The following is a 13,427-nucleotide window of genomic DNA, read 5'->3' on the forward strand; positions in this document are numbered from 1 at the left end:
TTCGGCAACTTGCCGTGGCAAGATTATAGCGACTCGGAAGTAGCCAAAATTATAAAGAAAAACAACATTGCTCGTATTCCAGCTCTGTTTGCCGACATAAGAAAATTCGTAGTAGACAAAAAAAATCCCTTTCTACTTACGATTACAACACCTCTAATTTGCTTGTCTCGAACGTTTACTTTGAGAATCCGAAGGATTGCTGGATGTTTAGAATTTACACTGAACCCTCTAAAATAGGTGAAGAGGTGGGTGCCACTTTCGTTGTTTACACTGGTTTAGGCCAAAAGCTTACTCAAGTGCGCTTCAAATTAAGTTCGTACTGTTCAATTGATCAAGCAGAAACAATAGTTATTTATATGAGCTTAATCCACATTAAGCGTAGACAAGACGAAAGATACATTGTACCCTACTGCATACGCTCGGATATTAGGTTAGAATAGCCTGATCTGATAGCCGCGTTAAACTCGTGCATCTCATACATTACATTCTCAAGCATTTAAATAACAACATCAAAATAGAGTTTCAATAGGTCTCGAGTCATGCCGGCGGTCATTGTAAACGAAGCCACTGACCAGCTAGTCTAGAGTGTGAATTCAGTTACATTCCTACTTCTTACATTGACATGCACGCCAAATAACAGATTACCATCCTCTCGGAAAAAAGCTAGAACCACGACACTACGGCTAGGCTCACCTACACTTTTATACAACTGGCCATGCAACCCACAGCATCTCATCCAGCCACTGTCGTGTTCAAAACTTTGTACGCCTCAATGATATTGAATTTCTTTTTACTAATCACAGCCGGTCTAACTGTGCTAATTCATACTGGTATAAAAAATTTAGAAATCGTTATTAAACTCGACCGTTTTCGAGATGCGACAAATGATCTCCCTTTATCTCTCCACCCTTCTACCATTAATCATGAAAATTTAATAGGATCAATTCCTTTAATACGCAAACTTTCTTTCAGAAATTATCGACAAGAACCATAGGAGTTATTAAGCTTCAAAAAGGATGAACAAAACTGTGTAAACAAGCAGCAACATCTATATATAGAGAAAAAACCGAGAATTTTTTTGTATCGCTTGATGTTTTAAGATCTGAGTCTAAAAAATTCTGAGAGGCCATACTTTTCCTGTTATATATAACAGAGCCGGAAAAATAACATTCGAGTCCATGTAGGCACACGAATTTCGAAAATACTTCAGATGTCCATATCTTAAATAGGGATTATCTTCACATAAAATTCTACATGAAGGTGTTATTTTGGAGATCTCCCACCAAACGAAATAAACGTCATCATATATTTCGTCACTTTGTAGGTCAGTTTTGACTTCTGAGCTTCAAAGAGAATAAATTATTAATGGTAAGTAAAGGCAAAAATTGACTGATCATGTAGCAGATTGCATAAAATTTGTTATAACACTCAAAAGTGTTACCTTTTCTAAGTTGATTTTAAAGACGTAATACTGTATTTTTTGCAATGATATATTAAATATAGCGGTGATAGTCTTTGTATAAGTCACAAGTCACATTAATCAATAACAAATAACTTTTTATTGCTGTTAATATATAATAAATTATAAAATCATGTAACTTATTTAATAAGAGGTAAGTGAGCGACACGGTTTTATAATTCATAATATTAGTATTTAAATTTTTAATTTAATGCAAAATTAATGATTTCGTTAATTAAATAAAATCTCATATCTGAAAAATTTAGGCAACTATATGCTAGATTTGTTTTATATTTTTTTTGTTAATAACAGACAAAGAAGTCCACGTAATGGTTTGTGTTCACTCAATTTTTATAAAGAAAAACGCTTTATTAATTTATTCAAAAAATGATTAAATAGTACATTGTAATTTACATAAATTGAATTTTGACAGATGGATAACAATTCATTACATTTTGAAATTAAAAATATAATAAGAATTATCCCTTATCAATGAAAAATTACTTAATATGTCAATAAATACAAAATGGTTACCATAAGATGTACATGATGAAAGTAATTTTGCGTAACGTTTTATTTCTGATTAAATGAAAAAAGTTAAATTTTCTCCTCTTGTCATTCTGTAACAGAAAAATCACATACAACATCAAATTTAGTAAAAATTATCTTCGTATACATTAATTATTGTACACATTTATTTTATATTATGAGACGTACGACAAATGGCAGATCCAGAAGAGTCAAACAAGTGTTTTACGTGTAAATAAAAACGTCCTTATATATATAGATTATTTAATATTATATACCGGACGACTGTATTATGGATGATTTAATAAATTATATTTAAACTATGTCGTTTTCGAATTACTAGAGATAATCACACATAACAAGACATTTAACTACCAGTAACAAAAATTCACCAGCCTTCACCAAGAGCTGCATCAGATTTTTCAACGAATTTCAAATTGAAACGATGGAACGATAATAATCGAAAAAACCATTTTAAATTACGAATAACATGTAACATAAATGAACAACTAAAACTCCTAAATGTATGACCCTGTCACATGTACCTTCTTAAGACGTACAGAGTGAATTAATATAAACTAACTATGCCCAAATTTTTCATAAAGATATTTCCACGCATGCGATATTGTATTACAGTCTTTAAAATTAATACACTTGACTGTCAGGCTTTCTTTATATATTACTAAAGTCTCCAGGCTACGAATATGGTTCGTTTGATAGGCCTGCGTAATTAACTTGGTGTTCCCCAGGTCCGCATGCACTTCCGAGTCAGTGGCGTACGTGGACAAGGCGGTGGTATGCCAGTTGTTTTTAATATCGTATTCATGCTCACGTACCCTTTTTCGTAATCACCGTTTAGTTGAACTCATATACCAGGCATGGGCAAATGCGGCTCTTTTTGAGTTACATGTGGCTCTTGCTGAAAGTGTTTATTTCTGTTTTTTATTATTATTTTTACAATTTTATTTTTATAATTTTGTGAAAATATGTTTATTAAAAAATTCAATATTTGTTTTATATTATATTAATATTATATAATAAAATCACGCGCCTTTCCATACTATCCGCCACCACAGTACAGACCTGCGGCTCCCATGCATTTTGCAAAACCTACATTTCGGCTTCCACAGAACTCTTGCTTGCTCACCCCTGCCATATACACTAACTTCCTTCGTATACTGTATACTGTATACTAATCTCTTACGGTATACTGTTAACTCCTGGGACCCTGCTTTGTTCTATCTTATCCTTCGCGTTGCGAATCAACTTATATATTGTATCATATCTCCTGTACGCGATTTCGGTACCACTATGTTTAACAATATCTTTGTATAAGGATTTAGAATGCCGATTGAACTGTACAGTGGTGCGCTTGGAGCCGTGGTTGCTCTGCTGGCTTCTGTTAAAAGTAATCTGGGTGTTGAGAACTGTGTGTACAACTAGGTGGTTGGAGTAGGCGCGTAATAACCCACGTAAAAGGTCTTTTTTATAGCCATATTCTGCAGCTATATCTTCGATCGGTTGCAATTCTAGCAAAGCGTCGTCCCTATTGGTGTGATGAGTGTGGACCCGTCTGGTGAGAGTAGGGAATTTTGCAATCTTATAAGAAAAACGGTCGTAACAGTTTTCTGGAATGAATAGCAATAATACTTTTTATTGGTAGTTAAAGGTTTTGTTTTATGCCAATAAACTATTTTTCCATCATAATTACTAAAAACAACGCTTCGAAACTGAAACACATCAATTCAAATTTTATTTATTTATTTTGTATTTACGAGAATCGATTAAGCTCCATAGCACAGACACAACAATATTAAAACGAAACTATTTCATTCCTTAGTTTTCACAAAGAACGTATTAAAATAATTATCATTTTTATAAAAAGTTATAAATAACTCATTAATACCTAATCATAAATGCAGTTTTCACAATTTAAATACACCGTTGATGACTTATTGATCAGACCTTAAACTTTACTTTGTAAATATTTGTCAAAAATATCGATATTAAATAGTTATTCTATTATTTCAAACCATCGTCAATCCGTGTAAAGCTAAACTTATTTATTTTTTTTCTTTATTACTAGATGTATTAATAGGCACAAGGCGTCCTTACATCATTTTTATTTCTGAATCTTTTATCGGCTGATACGCGTTTCCTGCAAAGGCCCCTTATTCGTCAACTATACAATAAAACATATAAATTTCTTACAAGTGTTTTATCATAATAAGTTATGACCTACCATGACATCCGGGATTTTTTTTTTGAGTTGTGTTGATACTTATACATTTTTTTTTTTTTACTTACGTATTTACAGTTAAATATGTTAAAATATCGTTTCAGTTCTTAAAATATGTTGATTATTTAAATTATCATTACAGTGGAGGTTCCGTGGTTCGACATCTAGCCACTTCCAGCATATACTCCATACATCCGTGTTAACAGAATTTTACACCTAGTCTTGAAGAAAAAAACGAATAGAAGAAGACACGGTTTCGGAATACATAACTTATTTATTATTAAAATCATTTTACCGTTATAATTTTCCAATAAAGTTCTTCAATAATTTCGGATAAATCGTCGTTATGCCTTTTATTCTTATCCATTATGTTACGTATAAGCTCTTCGACTTTACGTAGTCTACCGTGAGTTAGCAGCCATCTTGGAGACTCCAGTATAAAACTAATTCAAAACATATTTTTAATAAAATATAAAAACAATTAACACATTAAATAACCATTACCTGATAAATATGAGTGTGAGAATGGACGGCAAAGAGCAGCATAACTGAATATAAGTGGAATGTTTGAGAAACCAAGATACTCCGGTAATCATAAGCATCCCAATGCAATAGGCGAAACAGTTAATTACCATGACTTTATCTCTGTGTGCTGGTCCAACCACTTCCGTAACTACGGTATATATATTAAATATTTGATGTAAACTTTCAATTTAAATATATAATATTCACTGGAACATTTCCAAATAATTAATCCATAGTATTGCGTGTTTACTTTGCGGGAATTTTTATTAAATATACGAAATTTATTTGAATGAAGTTAATATAGTTATATTAAGCAAGAAGCACAAAGTCAAATTCACATTCTATTGTTACCTTTCTATTAATTTAATTCATGACTTACCGTATACAATGTAAGTTAGTGTAGAAGCAGAAATTCCTGCAGAAAAGAAGAAACGAGATACAGTAAACATCCAGTAATATGGAGAAAACGAGCAAAGAATCCCGAATGTAATGTGAAGCACGAGACCAGATATTATCACTGGTCTTCTTCCATATCTACGTAAATATTGATACAATTAATACATTGCTAAAAATGAAAACATTTTCATGAAAATCAAAATGAAAAGCTATATACAGTGAAACCTCTTTCTATGCGGTGAATAGGGACCGCAGTAACAAAACAGACTCTGATAACCGTAAGAACTGGAGGTCCGAATGACCGACAAAATCGTAGTCTTAGTTTCTAAGAAAATTACTTTCCTCTTCGCTTTGTTTGTTCCCTTATTCATTTTCAGAAATTATTTCTAAACATAAAATAAAAATCTGGCTGAAAATGAAGACATAGAAACGTATGAATTAACGAAATGAGAAGTTTTCACACCTATCGGATATCTGGCCAGATACGATACCGGCAACGAATAATCCCACGAAGTAAGAAGATCCAGCGACTGAACTCAACCAAGAACTTTCACAAACTAAATTCCACTAAAAATTTTAAACAAAATTAAACTTCAGATATACATTTAAGTAAAATCGTTTTACTCTCACCTTTTCAATGACACTACTTCTGTATTGTGAATGATCGTATTCCCACGAACGACAAGGAATACTGGTAAAGTTCTTTTCATATTCCTTATCGTTAATATCGTATACTTCACATCGACTATGTGTTGTTCTGCCGTTTCTAATTTCCAGAAGTGCGCTGATATTTTTCCATTCTTCTACGGACATGTTGATGTATTTTGGTGTTCTGGCACACCAATAATTCACTTTGTACGCCAAGAATGGCCAATATAAATTGCTCATTGCATAGAGAGCAACATTGCATACAGATATCCCGAATAAAATTTTTTGCCATCTTCCAAATGCACCGATAAGATCTGTAAAGTCTTGAAATTCTTTTGCCGTTTCCTATCAAAAACGTTCAGCAACGAATTACATAACTTTACCGGCTATTATGAAATCTTATTTAGAAAATACCTGTCCTAATCTTAATTACAATACCACTTAATATATTGCTTGTGGCACCATCTTGTTGAGATTTTCGTTATAAAACGTTTTTATATTTTTTAATTACTATAAATTGGCAAAAAAGCTTAAATTTGAAGGTAGGAATAAAAAAGTTTTTTAAAAAAGTATAAACGCGTTATACGAGAATAAAATCGACATTATGCCTGAGATATACTGGAGATATACAAAACTGTACAGAAATTGCTTTCTTTCTTGATATAAACTCCAAATGGTGAAAAATAGTCAATGTTAAACAACAATGAAAAGGAAAAAGTTTAAAAAACAAACTTTCTCAACCAATAACAGATATCTGATATTTTAAAGTTATAATTTTAAAAGACATGTTTAAATGGCTCTAAGTATGGAATAATTACAATCATCAGGTTGTTCCAATGTCCAAAACTCAACATGAAAATGCTATAATGCTTTTTGAGTTTCTACTGTTAATTACAGTAGAAACTCAAAAAGCATTAGAACATACAATTAAAGCAATGTATGAACTTAGAGTTTATATGAAATAATCTTGGAGCAAACTGTGTTGGGTAAATTTAAAACCGATATGCTGGAAGCTCACTTTAGACAGTATAGACGGATGTCAGGAAGTAACTATCATATTTCTGTTTCTGAAATTATTGAATCAGAAATAAAACTGAAATTAATAAGCCTGCTAAATATGAAGTCATCCAAAATTGGGAATTTTCAAAATGGGAAATTTTCAAATTAGAGCATTTCTTGAATCTTGTGCTAATAGTGCAGAGTTGGATAAATTTGATTCTGATGTTGAAGAAGCATTTGAAAGCATAATAAAATAATCTGATGACATTATTATTACAGAATAGAACATGTCAGTTCTGATTTACACTGCAGGATATGTTATATATTCATTTATTAAGAAAACTTCTTGTGAACAATGTAAATTGCTGTAAATTATTACTAGCATGTTATTCTCCACTGAAGTATAAATGCTCAGATAATGATTTGGCGTAAGGAGGTCTTAAATTGCGACAAGAATTTGTTGTTATAATATGCATTAATACCTTTCACATATTTCAGACAATTCTGAATGAGTATAAATGCAAATGTTTAACACTAAAAAGTGAAAAGAAAGCTTTAGTGTACTTAGTAATGACCTAAATTAGTTTTGAAAATTAATGAATTTTGGTTTTTTAAATAATATTTGCAGTTGTAAGAAAGATAGAAAGAATTCAATTGATGAAATGTTGTGTCGAAAATAATGTCCAACATATTAATGAATAATTATTGCAAAATTATAAATGTAGATTAAAAGAGAAGAATCCAGTTAGAAAGTTAATGGCATTTAAAAAGTAACATTAATACTGATTATAAAGAGCTTTGTAAATAATAAACATGTTAAATATTCATTAATTAAAATTGTTTTGTTTATATAATTTAAATTTTTTAATACAACTTATAATTTTTTAATGTTGAGCACAAATTCATAATTTTTTATAACACTTATTTAAATAATTATGATTGATAAATTTATATTATGAATTGAACAATACATACACAATTATGGTAAAATATAATGTATTATTTAATTTGACATTACCCACGGATAATTTACTAAATATGAAGTCATCCAAAATTGGGAATTTTTAACTTAGTGCAAATTTGATTCTGATGTTGAAGAAGCATTTGAAGGTATAATAGAAAAATCTGATGACATTATAATTACATAACACATGTCAATTCTGATTTACACTTTTCTGCAGGAAATTTTTTTTGCAGAATAGATATACAGTATTTTTAGATATATATATTATATTGAAAAAATAAATAATAAAACATTAAAAAAGCATTTCAATTAATGGAACATGATATATTTCACTTAAAACTGTGTTCCACGAAAATAATAATCTTATATATAAAATTCTCGTTTTAAAGTTCAAATCTTGCCAGCGCATCTATCGTTTGAAATAATGTTTATATTTAGTAAAGCAGCTAGTTTAATATAATTATGACCCGCCATCTATCGCAAGTACTTTGAATTATTTAAATGTATTTCGGAAAATCGTAAATAAAATATATTTTTAATAAGAAATTTGCTTACATTCTTGAAAAATAAGAATAAAAGACAATTATCATAATTATGGAGCCAATTCCATGTTTAAATAATTTAAGTATTTTATTATTTCGGAAATATCAACACAGTAATAAATTATATGTTATAAATGCAGTTTATTATATAGAAAATACTTTTAATCTATCTATTAAGAAAAATCATTTGAAACATTTATGAAAAAATATAAAAAGTAAGTGAAATTATTATATATAATAATGAAAACGAAACACGAAACCACTCCAAAGTCACATGACTTTGGAGTGGTGTCATGTTTCCACAACTTCCCATACGTCACAATTAGTTTGACTGGACACGTTTAAGTTAAATCCCACATTTTTAAAAGGACAAAGAAAAATTTCCCAAACCGTTATAACTTTAAAACTTTCTGTAATAAAATAAAAATTTAAATTTAATAATACATTACAATGAAAACATATTAAAATAAAAATATATAAATGAATTTAATACAGATAAAATTTTTAAAAAATTATAATATAGCTAAAAACCTGTAATTTATTTATTATTAATATCTTTTCGATTAATTAAATAAAGTAATTATATATTATAATGGAATAGATTCATTATAATATTATTAAAGAATTTACGTGAATGTAAAAACGTACGAAGACTGGCAGCATTGAGTTTGACAAAGAAAGAAACCATTGAAATCATATTAAAATTTAAATAAAAATAATTTACGATAACTGTAATATACTAATACTTGTATATAAAAAGGAATAAATAGTATACTATTAGATGGTACATTAATTATACTTAAAATTAAAATTAAATTAATTACATTCAAAAAACTGCTATAAAAAGCCAATATATCATCTTTCCCACACACACACACAAAAAAAAAACAAATTAAATATATCACCTTAGACAGAAAAGCTAAAAGTTAAATAATATAATATTTAGAAAGACTGATAGTCATATCTCTAGTATGAAAATTTAATATTCAACAAATTTCACGTCATCCGTAATATGATAATAAATTAACGTAATCAGCTTTTACAGGTTAGGGGATTGTTTCATATAATGTGTTATAATTCGCAAAGATATATAAGTATACGAACATAATATAAATGAAAATGTATAAAACAGAATTCTCCATTTAAATAGCTTATAGCCAAACAGAAAATATGAGTTTAAATGATTCTACTGCGATTTGATCAGACATGATTTTACAAGTCATTAATGTAAACAAGAAAAACGAATTTTTTTTGAAAAGTAAAAAATACAAGCAAATGAAAAATATACCAAACAAAACTACTAATACTTGCATATTAGCAATAATTTTTTCATACTTCTATTATAAAAATTTGATTTTATACGAATTTTTAAAATAATATAAGCACATTGACCAAAATGACCTGACCTGACTTTTATTGCCAGGTTGTAAAACAGCTACCTGACTGCTACCTGAGGGCCAAAGGGTTAAAATAAAAGAGAGAGAGAGACAATACCGTTGTTGTTGTTTATTTAAACAAAACATACATTATCCTGACGTGTCTAAATAATAATTTCGTCGACAGATGGTACCTATTAGAAAATAATTTTTTAAAATATAAAAGTTATATAAGTATTAGTTCTCTCATATAAAATTTAAATAAATATTAGTTTTCAAAAAAAAAAAAAAAACATAAATAATCAAGGCATAAATTTTCTAAGTCCTTATCCCAGAAACTTACTAAAATCACGCAGAAAAGTATATCCGAAGGGGCATCAAAAAAGGTGTGGTTTTGGGGTGTGTGAGAGATTCTGGAATACAAACTATCCTAGAAACGGTTGACCGAAATTGGAATTCTGCTAGAATCCATCGCATTTTTGCCCCTGCTCGATGTCTTTCCCTCACAATGGTGACAAACTCCAGAATAAAAGTTATAAACTGTTAAACAAAATTATTCCAGAATCTGTCAATCCTATACTACTAACGTTTCATAAAGATTGGTATGCAATAATAAGTGTATACGTTACACAAATACAAGATCGGCTATTAAGTATTGTAATTTATTAGACCATCAAACTGTACTGTAATTTTTCATAAAGGTTACACTCATATTTTCATTGTTAGTCACTTTCAAATTTTCTTTAGTGAAAAAGCGACAAAAAACTGTTCACGAAAGTAGATCGAGCGTATCTTATAAATTAGATTCGCTTGATACAAAAGTGGCAAGTCGTAGATTTAATTCTACCAATAGACAGTGTGTGTGTGTAAAATATCAGACTAATCTCTGATGGCCTCAGGACTTGCATGCAAATATCACACGCATCTTCAATGGGAAAACTGAAACAGCGAGGGCCATTAGGTAGTAATGAGGCTATTTTGTATGCTTGTTTAGCTGAAGTATGTAACGTTTTCAACCTAGTGGTATTAAACAATAAATATAATTCTTACCTCAACTTCAGGCGAGCCATTTCTGTTTTCTGTCATTGCAGCCATGGTGTTCCTCATTAAAGTTGTATGATATAAAAATGAAACAAGATCCTACATAAAATATAACAGTAATATAAACTTTTTTGTTTCGAACACAATGAAGTGTTATAAATTAAGACACTTGGCAGTTTTCTCATCTTTTATTTAGTTGAGATGTGCGAAATTATGCAAGTTTCGGGTTTCCAAGCCTCTCCTCAACCAACTAAAATATTAAAAGGGTATACACAATACATATATAATATACAAGTCTTTCTTAAAACATAACAAAATTTTCGATTTAAAACATATCTATATGTAAACCAAGCTTTACACCAGGCCTGGCCAACCCAAATTGTCCCGCGGGCCACTTTGATCACGCATAACATTACGGTGGAGCACAATTTAGGCAAACATGCTTTTAAAAAAGTAAAACAAATACAAAATAAATAAGATTTTATTGTTATACCAAGAGTTCGTACTCGTACTTGCGCATTATAACGAGGATACATGCAAATTTTCATTTATTTAATTGTTTTGGTATACACATAATGGGAAACAAAAGTTTCAATAGATATATATTATCACTTAGCGAGCCACACAATTTAACGTGACGGGCCACAGGTTGGCCAGGCCTGCTTTACACATTACAATTACAATCATTCCTCTTTAGCTTCCTCAATACATTGCCATGATCCTGTACTCCAGAAACGCTGTAAATGCACTCGACGACAGTTATTCATAAAAACTCTCACCGTTGCTATAAATTCAATGTAATTATGTAGAGAGTTAACAATTAAACGAATCACAATATAATATAATTATCACCATAAGATATTTTGCTGTAATTTTTTGTTAATATATTTATGCCATAACAAACATGTCTAACGAAGTGTTATACTAAATACTATTGTCCACTATGGACTGGAAGTATAATTATTGGAGCAGAATCTAATTAACAATTATTTACTTTTCATCCTTCATATTATACATAAATTAGTTTTGTAAAATTGTTACCTCCTTGCATCTTATAATTTATTATTCATTTATCGTTTATCTAGTGTAATACAAATTTGCATATCAATACAACACCTATGATAATTTTACAGTTTTTGTATATAACTATTATTGTAAATTATTACATAAATTATGATATTAATAACAAGGATTTTTCGAGTAGATAGACATGTTTAGTGATCTTAAAGAATTAATATAAAATTTTTAGTCAGCTTTCGCTTATCGAAATGCTAGGATTTTTATTTATACAATTATGGGTTTTGATAATTTCTACACTTTCTTTAAATTTTCTTTCGTATGTATATTTTTTTCTATGTAGAATATCTATATTAGTTTTATCTATGTTACGATTATTTAAAAGGCTATGTTCATGAAATACAGAATTTAGTCTCTGATATTTCAAATCAGCTAAATGTTCTTTCAATCGTACTTTGACTTTACGTTTGGTTTCTCCTATATAAAAATTAGTATTATCACCTGAACACGGAATTTTATAAACTACGTTTTTACTTTCGTCTTTCTGTTCTATGTTTGTCTTCTTAAGTTGTTTCGCAATCAGTATGGATTGTAGCTTTACATATTTCGGTACTAATTTTACGTTAATTTTTTTGACATGTTTGTTATAGCATAAATATATTAACAAAAAATTACAGCAAAATATCTTATGGTGATAATTATATTATATTGTGATTCGTTCAAATGTTAACTCTCCAGATAATTACATTGAATTTATACCAACGGTAAGAGTTTTAATGAATAACTGTCGTCAAGTGCATTTACAGTGTTTCTGGAGTACAGGGTCATGGCAATGTATTGAGGAAGCTAAAGAGGAATAATTGTAATTGTAATGTGAAAAGCTTGCTTCACATATAGGCATGTTTTAAATCGAAAATTTTGTTACTTTTTAAAAAAGGGTTGTATATTATATAAGTATTGTGTATACCTTAATTCTTTAAAAACCAAAGTAAAATCCAAGTAAAATAAACTGCTTTTTAAATCCGATTTCGAGTGAGTTATTTAGACAAAAAAGGAACGAAAAGATGCTATACTTTAATCAACTTCTTTATTTTATCTCCCAAATGTATTTCGCAACGCCTCATCAGTGGGTAGTTGAGTCTTGGTAACTTCCGTTCCTTTTATGCTGGATGATGTTTTCCCAGCATGCATCTATCTGCATACCGTCATTCAGATTAATTAAATTTGCATATTCTTTTATACAAAAATGTTCTATTATTCTAGGTTTTAAACAATCTTCTTCTTTATAAAGTATTTTCACATTATTTCTATCTATTTTACAAAAATTATTTTTATAATGTAGGTACCACGGTGATTCTTCTCTTTTTAATCTTATTGCTGCCTCATGCTCTTTTAAACGTATTTCCAGCTTCCTTCCGGTTTATTCAACGTAAGACTTCGTTTGTGGACAAGTACAAGACAATTTATAAATTACACCTGCAACATCAAGTTTGTTTAACATATTTGTATCATCTTTGTTTATGACATTAACTATATTCGACAATTTGTTCTTTTGTTTTGCCACGATACATATAGAATACTGTTTAACAATTAATTTGTATCTTTCATAAAGTTTGTGTACATACGGAAATTCAACATATATAATATTATCAATATGATTCTTTACATTATATCTGTAATTTACAAATTGATT

At 29.4% G+C, this 13,427-nt stretch overlaps 1 protein-coding gene across 1 annotated transcript; it reads right to left on the reverse strand.

Moving 5' to 3' along the window:
• Positions 1–1,989: 1,989 nt before the first annotated feature.
• Positions 1,990–5,960, reverse strand: LOC136971358 (organic cation transporter protein-like). Its single transcript, XM_067265804.1, has 6 exons — positions 5,778–5,960; positions 5,611–5,714; positions 5,131–5,285; positions 4,731–4,899; positions 4,522–4,669; positions 1,990–2,079 (listed from the first exon to the last, which is right to left on the reverse strand). Exons 1-6 carry the CDS (start codon positions 5,958–5,960, stop codon positions 1,990–1,992), a joined length of 849 nt encoding a protein of 282 aa, XP_067121905.1.
• Between the last annotated feature and the right edge of the window lie 7,467 nt (positions 5,961–13,427).

Source organism: Centruroides vittatus, unplaced genomic scaffold (assembly GCF_030686945.1).
Source record: "Centruroides vittatus isolate TY-2023 unplaced genomic scaffold, ASM3068694v2 contig_248, whole genome shotgun sequence".
Classification (NCBI taxonomy): Eukaryota; Metazoa; Arthropoda; class Arachnida; order Scorpiones; family Buthidae; genus Centruroides; species Centruroides vittatus.